Below are 24,530 nucleotides of genomic sequence, written 5' to 3' on the forward strand. Positions count from 1 at the left end.
CAAAGTCCCACCTCCAGCCACTAAGATAAATGCAGGGAGGGACTACAGAGTCAAGGAGACCCAGAGAGGGCCTAGAAAAATTTTTCAGTAGCCTCATTTGCCCCTACTCCTTCCCCTGAATAAAATAACTGCAAGGAAAAATTAAGTGTTCCCCATGCCTTCAAACACGGCTTCTAAGCACTCTTAGCCACTGCTGTCTGACTGCCTGTTACGAGACTGCTACCTGCATGGAAACCCCATGACCAATCTTTAGATTTTTATGAAGCATATGATATTTACATGGTAATGAACTCAAACGAGTCTGAAAAATATGTCTTTTGTGAGACCTAAACAACTGAAAAATAACAAATGACTCAGAAGATTATAATACTACATCAACTAATGAATGGATCAAGAAGATGTGGTTTATCTATACAACAGAACACTACATGGCAATGAGAAACAATGAAATCTGGCCATGTGTAGCAACATGGATGGACCTTGAGGGTGTTATGCTGAGCGAAATAAGTCAGGCAGAGAAGGACAAATAACAAATGTTTGCACATATAGGAGGATTAGGAGGAACTTAACAGAGGACCGTGGGGGAGAAGAAGGGGAAAATAGTTGGGGAGAGGGAGGGAGACAAACCATGAGAGACTCTTGAATGCTGGGAACAAACTGAGGGCTGATGGGGGTGGGGGAGAGGGGAAAGGGGGTGATGGGCATGGGAGAGGGCACTTGTGGGGATGAGCACTGGGTTTTATATGGAAACCAACTTGACAGTAAACTATTTTAAAAAGTAACTTAAAAAAAAAGAAGATTATAATCTAATAGTTCTTATTCATACCTATAGACTAGTATTAGGTCATAGAATACAGAAGCACTAGACAATGAAAAACTGCCATGCTAAAAAGAAAATGAAAAAAAAAAAAAGGAGGGTGCAAGAGGGAGGACAAAAGGAAAAAGGAAGGAGGAGAGGGAAGGTGGGAGGGGTAAAGCGACTGTAAAAAAAGTTATTCCATCTCAGACTCTATATAAATGTCTCTGAAAAAGTTTTTTCAGTTTTTACACACGACTGGCATGGCATTTATGAAAGCAATAAATTATAAAGTTATTTTTTATAGAAAACAAAATCTCTAGAAATACACTAGAAATTATCTGCAATCATAATAAAATTATTTAATAGTGATCTTGGGGAAAAGAGGAGACATTTAATTATGGAAATAGTATTAAAAATAAACTCAGGGGCATAAAGATGATAACGTTCTTTATAAAAATAAATGAGGTAGTAATATCTACAGAAGTACTTTTAATATATTTTTAAAAGATGAACACAATGTTTTATTAAAGAAAGATAATTTAGATTTCATTTATGTGACATTTAGAAAAGCAAAGTTACAGACAGAAAACAGGCCAGTGTTGGCTGGATGTGGGGAGGAAAGGGGCTAAGTACAGAGGAGCATGGAGAATTTTCTAGAACGAGGAGTGTTCTGTATCTTGATTGTCCTGGTGTTTACATGACTGTATACATTTGTCAAAATGTACAGAATTTTACCCTAAAAGGGTGTATTGTATTTTATATAAATAATACCTTAATTTTTAAAATGGGGGATGAATATTTACATCTACCTTTATGGGCCTTTATAAAAGAGACCAAAAAGTACATGGGGAAAAATAAAGGTGGCAAAGAAACGCATTTTAACCACAGAATACCAGAAGGGTTCAATAAAGACACAAGATCATCTCATAATCAAAACAGTAATGGCAAAAAATAGCAAGGGCACTGCAATCAGTTTATTCCCTAAGACTCAGATGCACTTACCCCTTTTCTGGCTATTTACTTGACTTATTAAATACAGAAGAATAAATGCTAGTGGGAGCCACTGGAAATTTGAAGTCATCCTCATTCTTTTACTATCCACCATCCAGGATGGCCTTCTCAAATGTAAAGAAATGTTCACCATCCGTGCAAAGAAGTCAGTCCTAGATGAGGAGAAGAATTTCAAATGGTGTTCAAAGTGCTCCAAAGACACCTCTTATACTGTGCACACCAACACAGGGAATTGAGACAGACAAATGGACGGATACTGAAACACATTCTACATTAACAACTTTGTATACACTAGACTCAAGCTGCTCTGGCTTTAGGAGATGTGAACAACCGAACACAGCTGTTGCTTCCTGGATCCATCATAGGGTCAACTTTCAAATGACAGCCTCTTGGGGTACCTGGGTGGCTCAGGTTGTTAAGCATTCGACTTTGGCTTAGGTCGTAATCTCACAGTTCTTGGGTTCAAACCCTGCATTGGGCTTGGAGCCTGGAGCCTGTTTCAGATTCTGTGTCTCCCTCTCTCTTTGTGTCCCTCCCACGCTGTACCCGCTTTCTTCCTCATGCTCTCTCTTAAAAATAAACATTAAAAAAATTAAACAAACAAATGACAGGTTACAAGTTCAAGATTATAACAAAGCACTTATTTATAACTCTTCATTCTAATACTACTCAGTATAGAAAAGCCAAACATGAAATTGAAGTTTCAACAACTTTAAATGACATATGGAATGATGTTTTTAGTTTGAATATAGTAATTTATGACAAGTAATATATTTCTTTTTCATTTATGCTATGATATGAAGTTTCTATTTCATATAAATTTAAATAGTTTAAAGAAAAAGTTAGAATAAATAATAGTATAGGGGATTTGCAGATGTGATTACGGGGCTGTTTACAGACTGTTTGTAACAGGGGTTTGTTTAAGGACCTCAACTTTGATGTGTTCCTCCTCCCCAAAGACACATTCCCTACAGAATGTAAAAGAACTACCCAGGAAATCAGAGTAGCTACCAAAGACACAGGTATCCAAGAGGAAAAGCTGCCCCATCTGACGGAGGGGTTCCGCAGAGGAATGAGGTTCCCATTAACTGTTGTTGAATGAAGCCCACCAGCAGACCAGTCCTTCCAAATGCATTGAAAACTCCTTGTCAGATCTAACAGTGCCTCATTTTTATACTGGAACAGACAACTAAGGATCATAAAACACACAAGCAGAGTCCAAAACAATAAAAAGAAATTCCGAATAAACAGGATCACCAGGAGGAAAATAAAAATTACTGCTAGAGGGAAAAGGATAACGTAGAAAAGAGGAAAGCTAAAAAACAAACTGAGAAACCACTTCTAAACAGTATTCTCAGAGTGAACGTGGCTCAGCCATAAAAACAAGAAGAGATATGATGAAAAAGAATAATCAGAAATAAAAATAGCTCTTATAAAAGTTAAATGTACTGGCTGATGTTGAAAATTTTTTAAAGACGAACATAACATTGAGCAATCTTTCAGGAAAAAAACCCAACACAAAAAAGAGCACACGTGAGAAGAGGTATACTAGCAGGGACTTGTGAGAGGAGAAAGAATCCAACATTTAACTAACTGCAGGCCAAAGAGAAGATTCAGAAAAACCTTTTCTTAGCAAAAGCAGACGGCAAGACCTCTTCGCAGCTACTGCTGAGTTCGGTCAGAAACTCAGGAGTGTGATCTCTAATAGCTTAAGCAATTAAGACCAAAACATAATGGAAGGCACAGGCGCACATTTCAAAGGTGTTCAACTACTTTCTGGCTGAATAACTTCCTAGTCACTGCTGGTGTCAATGAGCTTACATATTAGAATGAAAACATATTCATGGAATGTCTAAAATGCCCACTGCTAAAGTTATAAGAATTATTAGCATGTGCAGGAATAAATGAATAAAGGAGCCCTGAAAGTGACCAAAGCAGAACTAAAATAATCACACACCATATTCACTGACTAGTTAAACATGATCTTGACATGAAACAGCCCCTCACTACAAGTTACAGTTGTTCTAGAAAGGAGACGTGTGTCCTGTGAAGTGGCAAGAGGGGTAGGTAGGCAGCTGAGCTCCAGACTAGGTCCCGTGGGTGCAGACTCTCTCCCCAGCTCCATTGCTAATCAGCGGCATGACTGAGGGAAATCACCTGATCCCTCCTGGGCTCAGCCTCAGGGACTGCCGCACAGAGGCCGCCTCTGCTCAGGGCTCACGTGAGAAACTTCCCAAAGTCAAGGTGTAATATTCCACTTGCTGGCAGGCAACAAGCAAGCAGATATACCAGCACAAGGTCAACGCCGGCAGCAGGCAGTGATCAAGGACACCACTGACGAGGTCAGTGAGCATCAGGCTGGGTGCTGGGTACGCTCAGGAACAAGGCGATCAATGGCAATGTCACCGACACCTGTTCAAGTGACACAGGCAGAATGAGAACGAAAACTTTCTTCTGTCGTTAACACTTGTGCAGCAAATTCAGAGGAAGTCACCTGGGCCATATGACACTATGCTTGTAATAGATCTGACTTCACTACTAAGCAAAAGTTTCAAGTGGAGACCACAACAATATGTGAACAGAGCCTTCTAACGAGCTTTAATGAAAAAAGGACACATGAAACTGGCCTTTGCTCCTTTCTGATAGAAACACTGCTAGAAATTTACTGTTTTCCCCACTGATGCTTTATTCCTAAAGAAGAACACATTTTTAGAGAGCTCCGGGAGCTAATTTTCTAAATGAGGCTCACTGTCATTTACTGCAGCAGCACATTCCTGGAGGACAGGAGAGGTGACAGATGACAGGGACAGGTGCAAACCAGAGCTCCCTGCCCAGCCTAGAGGTGGCAGCAGCAGGCCTCCTGTTGCCAGATTTTAATTTTCAAGCCACGGTAGAAACCTGGGATGTATATGAAAAACTCAACTTTGTAAAATGAAAGGCACTAACTTGTATTTTTTTAGACATTCTAAAGGCCAAACAAAATATGTCTTCAGAAGGTACCCCACCCACGGGACACCAGTCTGTAACCTATGCAATACAATTATGCTAAAGGACTAAAAAACATCAACAAACCTTCGTTTTAAGAACACAGGTCAAGAAGAAACAACTTACAAAATTGTTGGAATCTAAAGGAAAAAAATCTATTTTTTGCTTGTTTAGTTTATGTTGTGACCAGACAGCGGGTGTAGGATGTCGTAGGATGCCAGGAAGCACAGGCCAGCCCTGCGAGCAGTGCTTTCCGCCCCCTCTTGGGGGAATGGAACCTCCACATAGGCACTCAGTTTGCTTCCTCCTCAGCTTACAGAATCCTGGTTCCAATCTACATAGGGTTTTGGTCCTTTTTGCTGAGGAGAACTAGAAAAGAGGGTTGAAAAGAGGGAAGTAAAGCTAAAAGCAGAGAAGTACCAGAAACTGTGGTCCAAATATATTTTGCTTGATCTGATTTTTCCTCTTGTCGGTGTGGAGGGGGAGGAAGGTGGAGAGGGAGGGGGGAAGGTGGCAGAGAGCCAGCGCATCCTGCTGGCATGATGCTCCCTGAGTGGCAGGCACTACAGTCAGTGGGAAGGGGCTTGAGAAACACCTGTTCAGTCAGGGAGACGTGAGTGAAGATGACCCAGAGCAACCTTCAACTCTAGTTGGAGCTTTCTGTCATCACTGTGAGATACTTGCTGTCATCGATTCAGAAAAGGAACTGCACACTGGACAGAGAAAAGCCACCTAACTACAAGGCAAGATCACCAAACCTACAGGAGAAGAGATGTTGGAATGTTTAGCCCCAAGTAAGGGAGATTGAATGGAAAGTACACAGTGTCCATATTACTGATTCATATGCCTTCCAGTGTCCCCTTCTTTATTCTTTTCTATTAGGGGACAAAAAAAAAAAAAACTGTTGAAAAACTGTGACCAGCAACTACTTTCCTAACTGCACTCCCCACCCCCACCTCCCCTACACACAAGCTTCGGGGCACTGCCTTTGAGGAAGGCTTTGCAGGACCGTAAACTTCACAGTTAGGGAGATACTACTGTGCTGTTAAGTCAAGTGCGGGGATTTGAGTTGAGGGAGACATACCTATGAAAAACATAAATCCGGCTGGTTTGGAAAGGCAGACTGAGACTAGACTGTAGGGAAACAGTAAAGGTCTTTCAGGAAGAGAGAAGCTTGAAGGGAGTGGTGTTTTGGGAAGATTAGTTAAGAGAGAACTGCAATAACAAAGACAGACAAAGAACTATCGATATATATAATCAGCTGCAAAAGAGTCTAGTTCTCAAAGAGCCAGGCAAGTCTTCAGCACAGTGAATTTACAAAGAGTTACAACAAAGTACATCTCTGAGAATAACCACGTAAAAGAAAATCTCAGAAGCTTCCAGGGAACGGAAGGCCGTCCACACAAGGGCTCCAAATAGGAACAGTTCTCTCTCTAAAACCAGGACCTGGGACTTGCTGCCTGAGCCGGGCCAGCCCTCTGCTGGCACACGGGGACAGCAACAGCACACTCTGGAGAAGCACAGAGGAGACACCAGGTGTGTAGTCTGCAGACACGGTAGGGGAGTGGGGAGAGTATCAGACTTCTTGGCACTGAAAGCTAAAGAGAACATCTCCAGAATCTGCGTGCAAATTATTTTCACCCTTTAATTCTACTCTCAAACTACTAATTATGTGAGAGGATAAAATCTATCTTATAAAGCTATGCCAGAACTCAGAAGCTACACCTTCCATGCACTGACTTCTCTGGAGGCTACTAGAAGATGCGATTCACCAAAAAATGAGGTAGAAAATAAAACAGGAGAGAAATGATCCATGGGACTGTAGCCCTGAGCCCTCCCCTCTAACAGTTACCATTTCCAAGCCTCCACACACACCTTCAGGACGCCCTGCATCTGCACGTATTTCCCTTGGGCTTGGAATTCCTTTCTGTAAAGCTTTCTGGCTTTCTGCCACCTCCTCGCCTCCACTTACCTGGGAAACTCCTGGCAGGAGTTAGGAAGAGCCCATGGGCCTCTGAGACCCTTTCTGGGATTCCCCCTACAGGTCAGCTGCTCCTCTTCTGCTTCCACACTTTAATCACATCTCTAGTTCAGGGCTTGCACAAACAAGGAGCTGTGGGCCATGTCTGCTTCTGTGAATGGTTTTATCAGCTCACGTCCGAGCTCATTTGTTACATGCTGCCCGTAGCTGCTTTCACATGACTGTGTTAGGACTGAGCAGCGTCCACAGAGACTGCATGGCCAGCAAAGCCTAAAATATTCATTTACTACCTGGCCTCCTATGGAAAGCTTGCTGACCCCAGTTCCAGGGCATACCCTCCCAGTTGTAATTCCTTCCACGGACTCCAAGTTCCCTGTGAGGATGCTGCCTCTCCGGTCACTGTAAGCCCCCACTGCCCAGCACAGCACCGACACAAGTTTAAGTTGGCTGATGGCTAACCCAAGGACTGCTCAGCCCGGAACACAGGTGGGAGCTGCAGTGCCCAATCCATGCACTAGGTGCTCCAAGGCACAGAAGCAAGCGAACTGAGATAATACAGTGCATTTTAAATTTTCAAAGGAAACAAAGTGACATCAGTGTTCAACAACGTGACACCACTGTCCAGTGATGGGACAGTGGGTGGAGGGGCAGAGAGAGTGGGAGACGCAGAATCTGAAGCAGGCTCCAGGCTCTGAGCTTAACCTACTGAGCCACCCAGGCACTGCAAGGTAGGTCAGTTTCAACCCTAGGTTATGCTATATTCCTCTCAATGACGCCATTTATCCTACAAAGCCAGGGTCATCAGGTGCTGTGATAACACACAAGCACCACCCGTCCAGATTATCAATGTACAAATGGAAGCAAGGGTGGCAGTGTCCCAACCCATTTCCAAGGTTTGAGAAGGCATGCAGTACCCAGCAGGTTCACACAAGTGGCTTTTAAAGAGTAATATCAAAATACTATCTTTTTTTAAAAAACTGATATGCATTATCTTTCCAAGCCACTACTAAAGTGTCAGGTCATAAATACTATGTTGGCTGGAACTAAGTACTTCATAAAAAAAGCTGTTGGGCATTTCTTTGGACCTGGGGGTACCATGAAAACAATGAAACATTAAGAGCAAGAAATGTCTGGCAGTCTAAGTGAGAGGACATCTCCACAGCCTAGGGATTCCATTCTCCTGCTCTAGCCTGAATCTGCATCTGCGTGCAGGAGAATAATCAAATGTAACTTCTGCTACAAGAATACGTCTTTGTGGATTCTGCAGGATAGTGTTTCCCCAAAAGTGTTCCTCAGTCTGACTTTTTGTTTTTCAGGATCTTTACATTCCACTCCTTTGGTTCTGACCATCTTCACTCCAGTGAAGACTTCCCTGTTATTTCAAGAGCCTGTTCACTACCAACTTGAGCGTGTCAAAGCAATTTTGAGTACATCACTCCGGTGCTTATAATCCTCTGAAGACTCCCCACGGCTCTAACGTCAAGTTCCTGGCCAGCCTGGTAGACAAAACCCTTCAGAGGCGTCCCCTTCAATCCCACTGCAGGAGGTAACTACCCTCCAGCTCCACACACTCCCACAGGCCTCAGGGTCCCCCTCTAACCACTGCCTCTTGTGACTCTCCACACTCCCAACTCCTCCTGAGCTACGGGGTCCACCGGAAGCTCTAGAGGACTGAGTGAGGTCTGTAAACCCGCCTCTCACCTCAGCTGGGCGGTCAGAGTGGCAGGCACGCAACAGCTTTCCATAAATGCTAATCATGTCTATCATGCACGTGAACCTGTTTTTGCCTTCTATCACACGAGTGAAACACTCTATTATTATAGCACAGAAACCACCTGAAGAACACTCCTTCTTGGTCCAAAATAGGCCAAGGCATCTTTAACATGCTGGGAAAATGAACGATAAAAGCTTACCTTCCAAAACAATCAGGAACAGCTCATTCCCCAGTATCTCCTTCCCCACACTCTCACCAAGATCAAGGATTTTTTTTTTCATTTTAATCTCTTCCAACTGTTAGGCATTTCCTGATTATGTAGTCAAAACTACCCATCACGTGTCTATTGTTAATCTGCAATGCTTTATGAATAAAATACTCATTCTGTCTTTAGCCCATTTTTCTAATTAGACACTAATCTTTTCTCACTGCTTGATAAGAAACATCCCAACATCACAGCCCTGTATACAGACGGGCTGCTACACACTGCACATACTTCCAGCTTGCCTTTTTACTTTCCAGTGAGGTTTCTGTTGGACTTTTATGAAGTCAAGTTTCCCAAGTCTGTCCTTTATGGTTTCTGAACATAAACACATTCTCATGCCGAAGCTGTATAAGTTGTCACCCACCTCTTCTTCCAGGAGGTTTAAGCCTTTTAACATCTGAAACTTTAGTCCTTATGAAATTAGTTTTGGTATACAAGAGGAGTCAGGACCCAGGTCCCCCTGGTCGCCAAAGGTTACGCTGATCCTAACACCATTAAGGAATCCATTCCTTCCCCCAATGACTAGAGACGCAGTAAGAGAGCATCCTTTCTCAACTTCCTTGGTGGGACTTCCCTAGCCCTCTGTTCTTTCACCCTGCATGTCTTCACTGAGCATTATTTATTCAGTGGCTTTAATCATCATTCACAACTAATAACATCCAAATCCGTACTTCTAGGACCAGTCTCTTCCCAGTTACAGATGAACCATCTATCCACTAGGTAAATTCTTGCTTATCCACACAAATCTTCAAATGAGGCCCTTCAGGAATGACAAATATTTGATACTACTTAGAGACTTCATAGATCCCTCAAAAACTCCACAGGTAGAAAATGAAACTGTTTCCCTTCCCAAACTACTCTCTTGTGCACCAGCTCTTGTTTACAGCACCACTCTCTCCTGGGTCACCCAAGCGAGGGTCACCCCTAACTCCACCTACTCACCAGTTTTACCTCCTACACAGGCTTCTCTCCCTCCCCCATCCCGTCCCCTCTCTCCAGGGCCACTGCTCTGGCAGACCTCAGCAGCATCGCTGGCGCATATACTTTAGTCACAGATTAATCCATCTCATGGCACCTGGCTTCTCAGCTTTGCCATCTCGAGTCCTCACTGTCCCTTCAAACTTCAGGCCAACAGTCAGGAGGCTGCACAGCCAGCTGCTCAGACTGTACGTCCAAACTCAAATTCGAACTTTGGCCCCACAAGCTGAGCCTCTTCCTCATCCGTGCCCCGGGGCATCTTGGCCTGCTGGCTCTCTCGCAGACCATCACGCCCAGAGACTAGCATCACTTACCATTCCCACTGCACTTTGGACAAGTTCCACCTCAGGCATTTATTGTATCATACCAGGTATTCTGACGATTATTCTTTCCCTTCCTCCCACCCTCTTTTCCCATTCATTATGAGCTCCCTAAGGAGCAGAGATTTATCTTTATAACACTCTTCCATCTAAAAGGGCTTTATATGCACAATATATTCAAGATCTATTTAGTGAATTGAACAAATCCACCCAAACGGTATCTTTGGTGAGACAATGAAAATATTTTCATGACACCCAATTATTTCGTTACATTATGAGAAGGAAGCTCGATGATATGCTTTTCAATGCACCTGTCTGCTACAGAAAAAAATGGGAATAAAAAAGATAATGTTGGCTCAAATTGTTGGCTTTAAAAAAAATACACAGAGTAAAACTATTCTAAAAGTCTAAGAGGAAAAAAATGATAATGTAATAGTTTTGTGTGGTCAAAATGCTGGTTTTAGCTAAGTCTACTATGACACTATAGAATGCACAAATATTATTTTCAGATATCATGCATTATTAATCCATTATCACAAGCAGGCATTGCTTTAAGTTCTTTAAATGTAGTATCAGATTTAGTCCCTATAATCACTCCATGAGGTCAGTATCATTATTCTCTCCTTCTTTATAACAAGGAAAATGAGGCACAGATAGGTTTTGACACTTGCCTGAGGTCACACAGCTAGTCAGGAGCAGAACACGGATTTGAATCCAGGCCTGATTACCAACCTCATCTCTAGCCGATTACACACAAATGAAAAATGTGCAGTGGAAAACCCAGTCAACCAGCACTCTGAGTCCCGGGCTCTAGTCCCTATGCCACCACTGACCAGGTGTCAGGTATGTGACCTCAGACAAACTCCCTGACATCTCTAAAATCAGACAACTATCACCCAGGCCTACTTCCCCTACTTTCCATGTCCTAAGAAATGCACAGTTGTTTTATTCTTGGGACATCCTGCTTGTCCCCTTGAACTAGCAGAGCTAGAACGCCATGAAGAGTGCTGCCCTCCTCCACCCTGCCTGGCTGAATGCTGTTCCTGGGGAAATTCCATCTGCTTTACCATGCACTTCCAGTCGTTACCTCAGGACAGAGGTCAGACAACCTATGTTCAGGGAACAAGAGAGCAAACTGCTATCACCTTACTGTTCTCCTCCCAATTCCCAAGTATACTCTGAACTGGTTAGCTCTTGCCCCCGCAGGTGCAAGCTCAAACCTACTCTGAGGAGCAGCCACACGAAGCGAGTGGAGCTGGCCACAAGGCACGAATTGGGAGCGGACAGTGGTGGTGGGCAGCCTGGAGCTAGTGCTGTACTTCTACATAACCACCACGTGGGAACTCGGGGCCCCTGAAGTCACAGACCTTCAGGGTTTTCAAAAAGGGACAGAAAGGCAGGTTTGGTTTGATTTTGTAATGTGAAATTGCCTTATTTTTAAATGCTGGCAACTAATTCTTTACGAATCACTATGTGAGCCAAAGGAAACATATTTGAAGGCCAACTACAGTTCTTAGGGCACCAGTTAACAACCTGTTTTCAAAATGTATTGGCATTAAAAAATTCTTGCCTTGTTGTTGAAATAATCTTAAAATATACACTGTCTGAAGATTTATATTTAAGGGCACAGATGTCGACCAAAAGGTGCCTGAATGTTTTCTTAACCTTCTTTGGGGTCGGAATCTCAAAGCTCTCCTCTCCAAAAAAATTCATTTAGTCTTTTTCTTTCCTTTATGGTATTACTTAATTACAGATCTCAAAACCTTAAGCATTATTTTAGAATATGAGTGCTTCTCAAAAAAAAAAAAAAAAAGGAAAAAAAGAATTAAAACAAAACCTTTAGCTTCCGATTGTAGTCTACAACATCTTTTAAGTACATGGAGGCAGAGTACTGCACCTTATAGTCACTTGAAACTTCTAAACAGAGTGGAACAGAGAATGAAAAGTACAACAGAAATAACTGGTTCCTGGCAAAACTGTTTCCGAAAGGGATGTCCCATCAAGAAAGTAAATTCTACAGACCAGAGACGCATGAGCTTTATACCGATCCTGGGTCTGCAGAACATATCAGGAAAGGGACCCTAGGCCAATGTACTCAGCCCCCACCCTCACCCCCTTACTTGATGATCTGGGAAAGCAAGAGTCAGAAATGGGACGTACTGTGGTTCGAACAAGATCTTTTCTAATGCCTGAGAGATACTTATGAAGGAGGCAAAAAGATACAGGTTGTACATAGAAGAGTGAAGGGGGTTCTTTCACCACTGTGTCGCTCACCCCTACTCAAAGGGTGCCTGTTAACGGATGATGTCAACCTGGACAAGGTTACTTATAGAGGTGACACACTGCCATTTCTCTTGGCATTTTCATAAATGAACTAGATGATAACACAAGAGTCACATTCATCAAATCTGTAGATGAAAAAAATGGGCAAAACAGCAAATACACTGCATGTCATAATGAGGATTCTAATAAATTAATCCAATAAACTAATCCAATGAGATAAATTTAGCATTGATAATTTCAGGTCCAAAATGATGCTGATGATGACAATGACAACACATGCAGAAAATGAACAAACACAGGTTGGAAGAGACATGATTTAGCAGCCACATGTGGGAAAAACAAAATGGGCCAATAATGTGATGTAGCTGCCAAAAGAGTAACAACAAGGATTACTCTTTTGTCCCCTCACTTACCAGAATGCCTCAAATACCCTCCTCCAGTGCCATTAAAACTGGAGGATTCACTTTTAGTCTGAAAAATTAATAGGTAGGTAATCAAATATCAAGGTATTATTTATATGAAACATAAACTATAGTTGTCTTTATTACTGCCCAAAGTATTAGAAGTTCATGCTTCAGGGGTGCCTGAGTGGCTCAGTCAGTTGAGCTCACTTGGGCTCAGGTCATGATCTCCTGGTTCATGAGTTCAAGTTCCACATCTGGCTCAGTGCTGTCAGCGCAGAGCCCGCTTCGGATCCTCTGTCCCCCAAACCCCCACTCCCTGCCCCTCCCCAGCTCACACCGTCATCTCTCTCAAAAAAATCAATCAATAAATAAAACATTAAAAAATTATTTAAAAAATAAATAAAAAAGAAGTTCTTGCTTCAATATAAATCTCACTCCACATTTTCTTATCCCATCTCTCCATTAGGTGTACCTACTCCCTGTTTTTTTCTCAGCTTTACTGAGCTACAACTGACAAAACTATATATATTTGAAGTGTACAACTTGATGTTTTGATATACAGATACTGTGAAATGACCACCACAATCAACTCAACACGTCCATCGCTTCACAGTCACTTTTTGGTGTGTGGAGGGGTGGACATGCTTTAGATCTGTTCTCTCAGCAATTTCCAAGCATACAGTACGAAATTAACTACATTCTCCATGCTGACCATTAGATCCCCAGAACCTACTCACCTTAGAACTGGAAGTTTTTACCCTATGACCAACATCTTTAACCCAAGCAGCTACATTGTCGCTCACCTACCATGCACGCTTGGGGAGCCCTTGAACAGAAAACGCATCAGTAGGTCAGTGCTTGGGAGATTTAAAAGCATGGAATGCTTCTGCGCTGAGTCCAATCAGAAGCTTTAAAAAAGGGCATGGAGGGCTGGGCGCGAGAGGAGCTTGTGTGCCACCGCCTTGGCACTGTTAGGATAGTACAAACCTCAGTGGCCAGGCCTGGCGGGGGCCTCCCCCCTCGGCCTGCACCACTGCGGTGCTCCTCACCGGTCCCCCACTTGCCCAGCCCACCACAGCACAGCCAGCTCAGCTTTCTGAAACGCTGGCCTCACATGCCTGAAACTTGCCATCAGTCTCCCTGGCCTACCGGAAAAGGCATCAACTTTAGCATGGCACAAGGCTTTCTTAACTTCCCAATCCCACCTCTGTCCACACTGCCTCTGCACTCCAGTCCCCCCCAGGATGCCAGAATCTGTCATCCTGTGGGTCACTGCACACACTGCACCCTCCACCCAGCATGTCTGTCCCAGTCTTTCGTATCTGTTTCACAAACACCAACCCATCATCCTTCGAAAGTAAGCTCACGCTGCTCCACAGCCAACCTCCCCTGGCGTCTTCCTTACGGGTCCCCAACACTGAGACGGCTTTCAGTTGCCATTTACCAACTAGATTATCACTGTTGTCTACCTTACAGTAAAAAAGAAAGCGAAGTATTGCTTATCGTGTCTACCAGAAGCATGAAGATAAAAGGCAGTTGGGACGCGCTCAGCAAGGTACGTGACCTCCACTGCGCCTGCAGGCGTTGGAGCTTTTGATCCCAGCAATAAATATAGCCCATGGGATGTGTGAGTACAGCAAGCACAGCTTTGATTATCTGGAAGTGAGCTGAAAAGTTCCAAAACAGAGTCATCTGTAATTTTATTGAAGTTGGTGTTTGAGAAACGGTGAGTGGGCTAAATTTCGATGTCTGGCCAACAGCCTACTATCTGCATGTCAACACAGCTTGGTTGCTTCCTTCTTGCCAATGCATACTCAGTACACCTCACTGAAAGAGAGAAAGGGTGTTTCTTTCTGAAAAGCGGTCTCCCCTCAACCAAAAAAAGGGAAGCTAACTGCTGGGGAGCGGGGTGGAGGGGGTAAAATGGACTAGGCAAAGCAACAGTGTAGACAGGAAAAACGTGAGATAAACGAATACAGTGTTGGCTCTGCTGATGCCTCCGACCTGTGACATGGCTTAACCTTCCATGCATTTTATGTTGGCACAAGAAAAAAAAGGTTTGTGGGACCACTTTCTTTTACCAGGCGGCACGAGGGAAATGAAATGCAAGGTCACCACTTGTCATGAAAGTTCCGAGGCTTCCTTCGTGACTGCTATGTCTACTTTACATCAGAATATTTCCAGTGTTGCCAACTTAAAATCTGCCCTTACATTAGGAAATTACAAATTTGGGGCATCTGGGTGTCTCAGTCGGTTAAGCATCCGACTTCGGCTCAGGCCATGATCTCACAGTTCGTGGGTTTGAGCCCCGCATCAGGTTCTGCGCTGACAGCCAGCTCAGAGCCTGGAGCCTGCTTCAGATTCTGTGTCTCCCTTTCTCTCTGACCCTCCCCTGCTCACACTGCCTCTCTCTCTCTCAGAAATAAATAAAACATTTAAAAAAATTTTTAATAAAAATAAGTAAATTTTTAAAAAAGGAAATTACAAATTTAATGTAGTTTTATATACTGTCAAGTAGCGACATTACTTCAAAGTGCATGCTTTATGGTCCTCACCCTCAGTAAGAGCATGTGCTAGAATTTCTCAAACAGGATATCCATGAATTTCACTCCATCCTAAATTTATTGGGAGGAACCCATTTCAGTAATTTTAGAACAGATAAGCTCAGAACGGCCAGTCTTTCACGAAGATACACCGCAGCAATTTAAAGGTTATTAGCCTCAGGTATTCTCACACATGTGTAATGTAAACCGTCAGTGAAGGGGATAATAACCTAGTCTGCTGCTCAGGTGGTTTGTAGGATAAGCAGGAGGCACAGTTTGCTTCCCTGAAAAGTAACATCAAAACAAAGTTTCTTTGAAGAAGAGGAAATGAGGTGTACTTGACTTGTCTGCTGGCAATACCTTTTACTGTGAGTGTGCCTCCTGGCCCTGAACCGTGCTGGTCACTTTCCACTCATGCAAGTCATGGGGCCCGTCTGTGCTGGGCACTGCTGTGTATCAGATGCCTACCCACCACCCAGGAAAAAGGCCCCTAACACGTACTGAATGAGTGACTCACATTTCATTCTAACTCTACAAAAGTAAAGAAGACGGGATCTTGACTTTCAAGAACTTACTACAAGACTGTTAAAGACAAAAACAGAAGGGGGGAAAAGCTTTCAATTCAAAATAAAATTTCTTGACAATGGAAAGCATTTCAGTTTTAAAGTAAATAAAAATTCAGGGTGCCTGGGTGGCTCAGTCAGTTAAGCAGCCAATTCTTGATTTCAGCTCAGGTCATGATCTCATGGTTCATGAGTTCATGCCCCACATAGGACTCAACGTTGACAGTGCAGAGCCTGCTTGGGATCCTCTCTGTCCCTCCAATGCATGTTCTCTCTCTCAAAATAAACAAACTTTTTAAAAAGTTTAAAGTAAAAATTCAGCATAATCAGTGACCAAAAGCAATGAAATATTTTGTCAGAATGTCCTGAAACGCTTTTCACAATAATAGGACTTGTAAAACAAATGATTCTGCTTAGAAATTCTGTAATAATAGAAACATAATATTGGCTTTAATCATATCAGATTGGTGAGGTCAAGGTAACATTTATCAAACACTACTTTAGGCATCTTGAGCTGGATATTATTATTCCCATTTTACAGATAAGGAAAAAGAGACAGAACCTAAGCCAGGTTCACATAACCAGTAAATGGGAAATAGCATCTGATCCCAATGTCTTAACTATGTAACATGCTTTACACAGCGGAAATCAGGAAATAAAAAAACTGATTGTCACCTGTAATTTCAATACACAAAGATAATCTTACCTAACATTTTGGCATATAATTTTCCTGGCATTTTCCCATATAATAGGTAGAAAACTGTATACACAGACAGACGTTCTGTATTCCAGATGCTCTGTCACACTCACTCTCCAAAATAAAACCACCAAAAAACTCAGATCAATTTACACATGCATGGGGCACCAGGGTGGCTCAGTTGGTTAAGCGGCTTACTCTTGATTTCAGCTCTGGTCATGATCTTGAGGTTCATGAGGTTGAGCCCCAAGCCCAGCTCTGTGCTGTGTGGAGCCTGCCTGAGATTCTCTCTCTCCCTCTCCCTCTGCCCCTCCCCTGCTCTCTCTCTCTCTCAAAATAAACAAACATTTAAAAACTTTTTTTACACATGTCATTCTGCAATCTGCTTTTTCAGTTTGCAAATTCTGAGTATCTTTCACATCAATAAATTACTCCCTTACCTACCTCACTGTTAATGAACAAAGGGTTTCCCATGACATGTACATACCACAATTTATGTAACCAATCCCTATTATTGAGCATTTAAACTGTTTCTAGTTTACAACTATAAACAAAGCTACAAAAACCATTCTGCAAATTAGAGGTTGTTTTTTTGTGTGTACTTTGTGGGGACATCACCAGAATCTGGAAATTTGTTTTTCCCAAACTTCAGAGAGCACCCTCTGTGCAATTTTGAGACACTCTACACTAAGAGGACTTCCCACCAAGTTAAGAACCAGTGTGGGAAAGACAGCTGACAAGAATATGGTCTCCACATGCAGACTGTAGGTAAGAACTATTGCTACAGATTGGTCTCTGTACACATGCTGATTTTTCCCCCTTATGTTTTCCTTAGTTTAAATTCCTAGTGATGGAAATGCCTGACTAAGAGACATGGTACATTTTTGAGGCTTTTGATGAGTAATACCAAATTGCCCTCCTGGAAAGTTGTAACAATTCAAACACCCACCAGCAGCATTTGAAAGTGACAATTCCCCAAACCCTCCAGTTGGCTAGATTTGTTTTTAAACAATCAGATCCCTATATGGCCTTAAGTTTTAAAAATAGTGGAACGACTGGTAAAACATATCTAGAGAAGCAGCAAACAATTCAGACACCAAAAGGTAGATTTTAAATTTATTTAATTGATTCATTTACTTTGAAGGGAGAGTGAGAGAGTGAGTAGGGGAGGGGTGGAGAGAGAGAGAATCCCAAGCAGGCTCTGCGCTATGAGCACAGAACCAATGCAGGGCTCGAACTCACTAACCATGAGACCATGACCTGAACCAAAATCTAGAGTCAGGTGCTTAACCGACCGAGCCACCTAGGCGCTCAAATGCTGTATTTTAAAATACATGTTTTCAAATACAAAATATAAAACGTTAATGACATCAGATCCCAGCAGACTGAGCTTACAGAATGACAATTAGAAAATTGAGTGAAACCAGGCTCAGAAAGGTGTCAAGCTAGTAAGTAAAACCCCTCATCTTCACTTTCCCATCAGGCTAATTTTAGGCTTAATACTGAGGGCTTTAACAGCAATGTGTTGTATTGTATTTTAACAAGAAACTCATGAAATTGTCTATTTTTTCAAGTTTTATAAATACTATACTATCTTGTAACTAACTTGGCAATGTGAAGTTGTTAAAATCCTGTAGATGCTCACTTAGCAACAAATATCTGGGTGCCTATGGGCTGGGCAATGTTCTCTGCAGAGGACACAGGGTCCCTGCAGCAAAGAATCACACATCATGGTTATACAGTCCCAGCCTGGAACCCCTGGGTTCTGAGGCAAATGGTAACATCTCTGGGTTTTGGCCTCTCGGGTGCTTCTTAAGTAAACTTAGGAAGTTGACCAGATGACCTGCGGCCTCTTCTGGCTCTCAAGTTCTATCCTTTCTTTGGTTTTGTTTGACTACGTAAGTTCTTATTACTGATAAGAGCTTTGCATTTTAAGCTCTATATAGTTGCACAAAACCTGCACCTGGATCTCCAAAAAAGGTAATTTTACATTCACAGGAAAACTCTGGTGATCCAGGTATCTTCAAGGACTAAACACAGGAGACGTTCCAATTAGATGCAGATTTATGCTCCCACCTGTAGCTGTTTCTCTGAAGAGGTTTCTGAAACATTCTTGCCTCCTTCACTTTCGTACTGCACGATGAACACTGTGGGCGAACACTGAGGCATGACAAGACATGTGGAACAGGACCTCCCTGTTCCTCCCCCAGCTGTGGGTCTCCAAACTATGGCCAGGAACGGCCAGCACCCCCACCTTCAGGAGGTACAATGGCACCTTCGAGGGCTGCAGCATCAAGTCCGGGTGGCGGATCCTCACTTCTCCCCAGCTCACCCCCAGCTCAACAGACACGCCCAGTTCTCTCCACAGAATGTCTACCACTCACTGCCCCATTAGCATTTCTAATATTAGAAATGGGAAACGCTACTACTGCCACTTGTTATTTTCCACCAGATGTTCCTGCCGCCACCACTTCCACTGTCCTCAGGTCCAGAGTCTCCTTGAAGGCTGCTTTGGAGAGCAGTCAGAGGAAGGCACAGCAAGGGGCCTCAGTATCCCTTCTAGGGAAGAGCCACACACGCACTTTCAGCAAGTGGGATCACCTCTGCAGTCTTGCAGGATACGGCCCCTTAGTAGTACAGGCAGATTCTCAACTACGGGCACCTATCACGATTCCAAGTCTTCTGTACCTGCCATACAAAAGACGAACGGCTAAATGCCAAGACTTTTCTCACCTCTGTGCAAAATTCCATGAAAAACTCACCCACTGGAAGTTTTTCTTCAACTTCCAACATAAAACCATATCAGATAAACACAACCTTTGCTTACATGAGAGACCATCAGCAGCAGCGATGGGTGATAAAGTACATGCTGTAATTCCAGACAACATAAGACGAATCTGGAATTCCTGCATCTCTATAGTTCACAGAGGAAATATAAAGGAGGCCGTAAAAGCACTTTAACTCAAATATCTAAGCTGCTAAATTACCACAATCAGTTACATATAAAACAGATGCTTACGTGCTTCAGCTATACGGCAAAAGAGCTTTTGCTGCTGCGACACTGGCAAGGACAAAGCTGACTTAAGTTTCAGGAGTCACAGAATCCATCCTTTACAGTGTTTGTGCAGAGCTGGTGAGAGAAAGTTGGAAGATAAACCTAGAAACTACTTATTAGGTTCTGGAATGAGTCAATTCGAACAGCAAATTAGAAAGTTTAAAACCCTCATTCTGCGAGATGACAAAAGTCCTAAGGTCACACAGAAGCCAAAAAGTCACAGTCAAGAGAAAGAGAAAGATAACAGATTCTTATTAAACATCTGTAACAATTACTTGGCATGAAACTCATTTCCCACGCTTTCAATTAATGTAAGGGAACACGTATTTAGAATGACAAACAGATGAGAAGTTGGGAAGAGGAAATACCCTAGTTCCTGATATTCCCTAAAATAGAACATGCACGCATTCTTCCTGTGAGAATAGAAGTACCTGCATAAAGTACATATATTTTATTTGCTCATTAGTCTGTCATCTGCTCAAAGGAATTCATCTATTCAGTAAACAAAAAAGGCATCTTTGAAAATGTTATGCTTAAGCAAATAGCAAATCTACTGATCATCAAAGGTGAAACTTCTGACTAAATTACTCAGAAGTCACTATAAAACCTGGAAAATTAGGTATGTTTTTAAGCCTTCCAAATGCAACCAACATAAAGCAATCCTTCGAGAGGATGTGTATCACAGATTTGAACATCAAGGGCCACAGCCACGATGGAAAGCTTAAGACTCCCGAATCTAAGTTTTCTGACCAAAATCAGGCAAGATTATTTTTTTGAAACTCTCAGATTATTCATTAATTCACCAAATGTTCACAGCCGGCTGTTCTGTTGGTGGGAAAGGCTGGGGAGCAGTCAGGCCCCTGCCTGCCCTCCTGGAGCTTTCCAGCAGGGGGAGAAACAGCCACCAGCCGAGCAAGGCCTCATTCCTAGGCTGCATGTACTCCCTCACACACGCAAACAGGTGCGGGTACCTGTTCTCACCGGCCAGGCGCTGCCCCCATCTCCTCTCCATCACAGAGGCAGCTCTCTGGTCCCCTGGAGAGACAGGCCCAACCTCAATGGAGGGCCTTTGCACCTGCTCCTCCCTCTGCCTGAGCCACTCTTCCTCCAAACCTCCAAACACACAGAGTCCTTCTCTCATTCAACTCTGCTCAAATCTCTCTAGCTGAGACACAGTTCCGGGGCCAATCTAAAACAGCAGCTCCCATCCTGTCTTTACCACACCAACGCTTAGTACTTCCCCAGTACTTATCACTACTTGGTCTCATCTCCTTTATTGCTTCTCTGCTTTTTGTCCATCTCCCCCAGTAACTCGTGAACTCGTTAAAAGTGGGGTCTCTCTGTCCTGTGCAGTGCTATATTCGCGGTACCTATCAGGGTGCCTGGAATATAACAGATGCTCAATGTATACTTATTTAAGAAGAGCAAATAGAGGCAATATTAGCAGTTGTGTACTGCTAATTGCAGTTGTGTACAACGACAGGTGCCAAATAACAAAGGAAAATGAAAACCCTTTAAATGCTAAGAGTTGTTTGGTAAGTTAAAAAAAAAAAAAAAAGTATAGCTTACACTAGTCTTGAAAACACTCTCCAAAAATAAATGTAATAAACATACAAAGTTCAACATTACCTAATACTCAAACTTGATTATGTATTAGGCTAAATTTCTAGGATTAGCACTACTTCTACAGTTTGTTTTAAAAGCGCTGAGATGTCAATTTTTAATTTAAAAGAGCCAAATATTTTCCAAAAGCATACCACCCCTTAAGAGTTACTTATAATCTCCCAAACTGTACAGTTTGCAACCATATTATATCAGCAGGAAAATATGAGATACTGGTAATAATCTACAGAAGGCAGGTGCCTAATGGTAAACAAGTCTCGTGGAACAAAAACTGTCTTCATCTTCAATTTAATCAAAGGTGCAAGCCTTTTCTCCATGTTCAAAAATATTTACTCTTATCAGTTTTCCTTACAGATTATTCTTAAAAATTTATCTTTTATTTCTTTTCTTGAAACAAAGAGGTAAGGTGTTAATCAAGGTATATATGACTTGACTTTACTGACCATAATGGCTCAGGCTTCACAAAGACACCAAAGATCTTTATGGGTCACTATGGCATTAGACAAAAGCAAAAAGTGTGTACTGGAGAGAAGGGGCATTTATTTTCTGGAATGTGCTACAAAGAAGTGTATTATTACTGCCTTTGGGAATAACTGAAGCCCACTTTAAAAACTAAAGTTTTGCAATAATTTTATAACAATTTTATATATTTACACATATCTCAATTTAAAAAAAAGGAGGTTAAATAAATTATGGTTCATCCTTACTGGAGTACTCTAAGCAGCTCCCAGAGAATGAGCCGGCTCTCTTAAGTGCTGATAGAGAGACTGCCAAGATTTAGTACTCTAAGGGAAGGGCGGGGAGCTGGTGCAGAACAGCATATACAAAGTGTCCTCGTTGGAGGAAAGACAAAGAAAAAGAAGCATACAAAATGTTTATACTAGCACAAGCTATATCTGGAAAGATATATAAGGAACTAGCCACCCTGATTACTGGGGAGAACAGGGCGCTGTGTTGCAGAGAGGGGAGAAAGATGGACTTTCCACTTCTGAGCTCTTCATATCTATTCGATCTCCTCCAGTATGCATAGATCGCCTCCCCACAAATTAATGCAATAAATTTTAACACCAAAATAATGTATACTGTTACCAACATATTATTCAAGGATAGCCATCAAGAGTACAGGCTTTCAAAAATCACAAAAGTTGTTCCATTTGGGAGTGCAGAGTTCCTGATCCTTAATTCCCAGAAGAGAATCCAAGTCTCCACTAATTAGAGAGGCTCGCTTGTGATCTCACCTATTACAAAGCAAATACGCCTCAATTCAATTCTTGGAAGGGAAACAGCTGCTAGGTTCACCTTGAAAACGTGCCCCATATTTAAATTGGGCTTGTAACTACCTAATGAAGTCTCCAAATTAACACAGTTTCCACGTGGTAATAAAACAAAGTCAAGGTAAAAAACAAGAGGAAAGTCTTCAGTTTTTGAAAACACTACTACACTCAGGTTTCCTTTCCTCCACCCAGCTTATTTAGACAAGGAACCTTCTGATATTGGTGAAATAGGATGTCAGATCTGCAGCGAAATAATAATTTTAAGGGGAGGGGCAACCATCATTTGCACCATACAAACACTTTAATTTTTCATTTGCAGGGGATGGCAATGGGCTTTAAATTTAATTTAGGATTCATTTGGGCACCGCTGACTAAATGATACTACCAAGTCACATTACTTTCACTCCAGCCACACTTTTTTTTTTAATTAAAGAGAAATCTGAAACTGAAAACGAAGAATCAGAAGGCAAACCTTAAACTGAAAGCTTTTTTGTTGAAAAATGTATGTTAAAAGAACACAAAAAAGAAATGGAAAGAATTCATTTGCATACAAATGCCACTCAAAAAATGCACACACATTCTATCAATATTCGACTGCATTAAACACACTCATACAAAAAGGAACACAAAGATACCCAACGGAGAATAAAGAATAAAGACCTCATATGCTGTTGCTGGGTTTGTTTGTAGCCAAAGACGGGCACCAAAATCACATTATTCAAGCCCTGGAGTGAATGCACAACCACTTGACGTGCAGTTTTCTTTAAGGGTCAGAATTCAAGACTCCAAGTCTTTCCTTTTAGACAACACATCAAAAGTGCCATCTTTCAAGAAGCCTAACTTTGATCACTAACACTTTAACTTTGGATTTATCGAGGTTAGCACCTTCGGATATAAGCACATAAAAAGTACAGGTAAATTAAATACACTCATAAATAAGGGAGGAAGGGAGAAAGAACTGTTTAACGAAAAGTTGAGGCACGGGATCACGCAATCACTCGGTTGGCTACATCGCCAAAGGAAAATAAAAATTAAAGCTCCTTCCCATCCCCCAGGTAGCCTGTGGTCTCAGAACTTACTGCCCTACGCGGGGCGGAATGTCGCGGCCAGGGAGTCGGCGCCCTCACGGACGCGAGTGGCCAGAGGGCGCGCGGAGAGCGGCGCGACCCGGAGCACTCCCCCACCCCCGCGTCACTCCCCGCGGACGCCCCCAGACCAGAGCCGGCCGGAGCGCTGCCCCCCACCCCGCGCGAGCAGCCAGGCGCTCGCGGCGACGCGCCCACGGCACCCGGCACCGGGCACCGAGGCTCGCGCTTCCCCACGCCCCGCGCCGCGCCCACCCGCCTCCGGCACTCACGGGCCACTCCCGCGCCGCTATCTCGCCATCCCCCGCCGTCCGCTCGGCCGCCGCCCGGGGGCTGCCCGGAGTCCGCAGTCGCCCGGGGACCGGAGGCGAGGAGGAGGGGGGCCGGGCACAACCCGCCGCCGCCGCCGCCTCGCCTCTCCTCCCCAGTCCCAGCGCCGGGCTGCTGGAGGCGGCCACGAGCTGGGGGCGGCCGGCTGTGCCCTCTACGAGCCCTGGGAGTCGCCGCCGCCGCCAGAGCCTCCAGGAGGCAACGCTAACGGCCAAGACCACGGCCGAGACGCTTCAGCCGGGACTGCGGCGCGCGGGGGCGGTGCCTGCACGCCGCTCGGCGGGGGGCGCTGCTGTCCAGGCCCCGCCCCCTGGCCCGCCCCGCCCCGCCGCCCGCGCCCCGCGCGCCCCCGCCGGAAGCCGCCCGCGCGCCCCCACCGCCCCCGCCTCCCGGGCACGGCCGCGCGCGTCCGGCGCTCGCCCGAGGGGCCGCCCCTAGGAGTCGGAGGAGTGCGGCCGCGCGCGGGGCCCGAGCGCCGAGGGTGGTGCTTCGGCGGAGAGTCCTGTCCGGAGGCCAATCTCGGAAGGTCATGGAGGAGCCAGCGAGAGCGAAGCGGCCCGGGCGCGGCGGCCCTTCGGGAAGGAGAGGGGCTCCCCAAACGCTGTCAATGCGCCTTGCCA

At 43.7% G+C, this 24,530-nt stretch overlaps 1 protein-coding gene across 2 annotated transcripts in view; it reads right to left on the reverse strand.

The window, feature by feature from the left end:
• LIFR (LIF receptor subunit alpha) overlaps positions 1 to 24,155 on the reverse strand; it is a 73,203-nt gene extending 49,048 nt beyond the window's left edge. Inside the window, exons 1-2 of one of the 2 annotated variants that reach the window (XM_039222922.1) lie at positions 23,853 to 24,155; positions 1,802 to 1,962 (exon numbers count right to left, since the gene is read on the reverse strand). In XM_039222922.1, the coding sequence (XP_039078853.1) occupies positions 1,802 to 1,943 (142 nt within the window). In that variant the 5' untranslated portion in view covers positions 1,944 to 1,962; positions 23,853 to 24,155. Of the gene's footprint in view, positions 1 to 1,801; positions 1,963 to 18,619; positions 18,760 to 23,852 lie in introns of those variants that run through there. The other variant, XM_039222921.1, reaches the window with a different exon arrangement.
• Between the last annotated feature and the right edge of the window lie 375 nt (positions 24,156 to 24,530).

This window comes from Hyaena hyaena, unplaced genomic scaffold, assembly GCF_003009895.1.
Source record: "Hyaena hyaena isolate Hyena2069 unplaced genomic scaffold, ASM300989v1 scaffold_1212, whole genome shotgun sequence".
NCBI classification, from domain to species: Eukaryota; Metazoa; Chordata; class Mammalia; order Carnivora; family Hyaenidae; genus Hyaena; species Hyaena hyaena.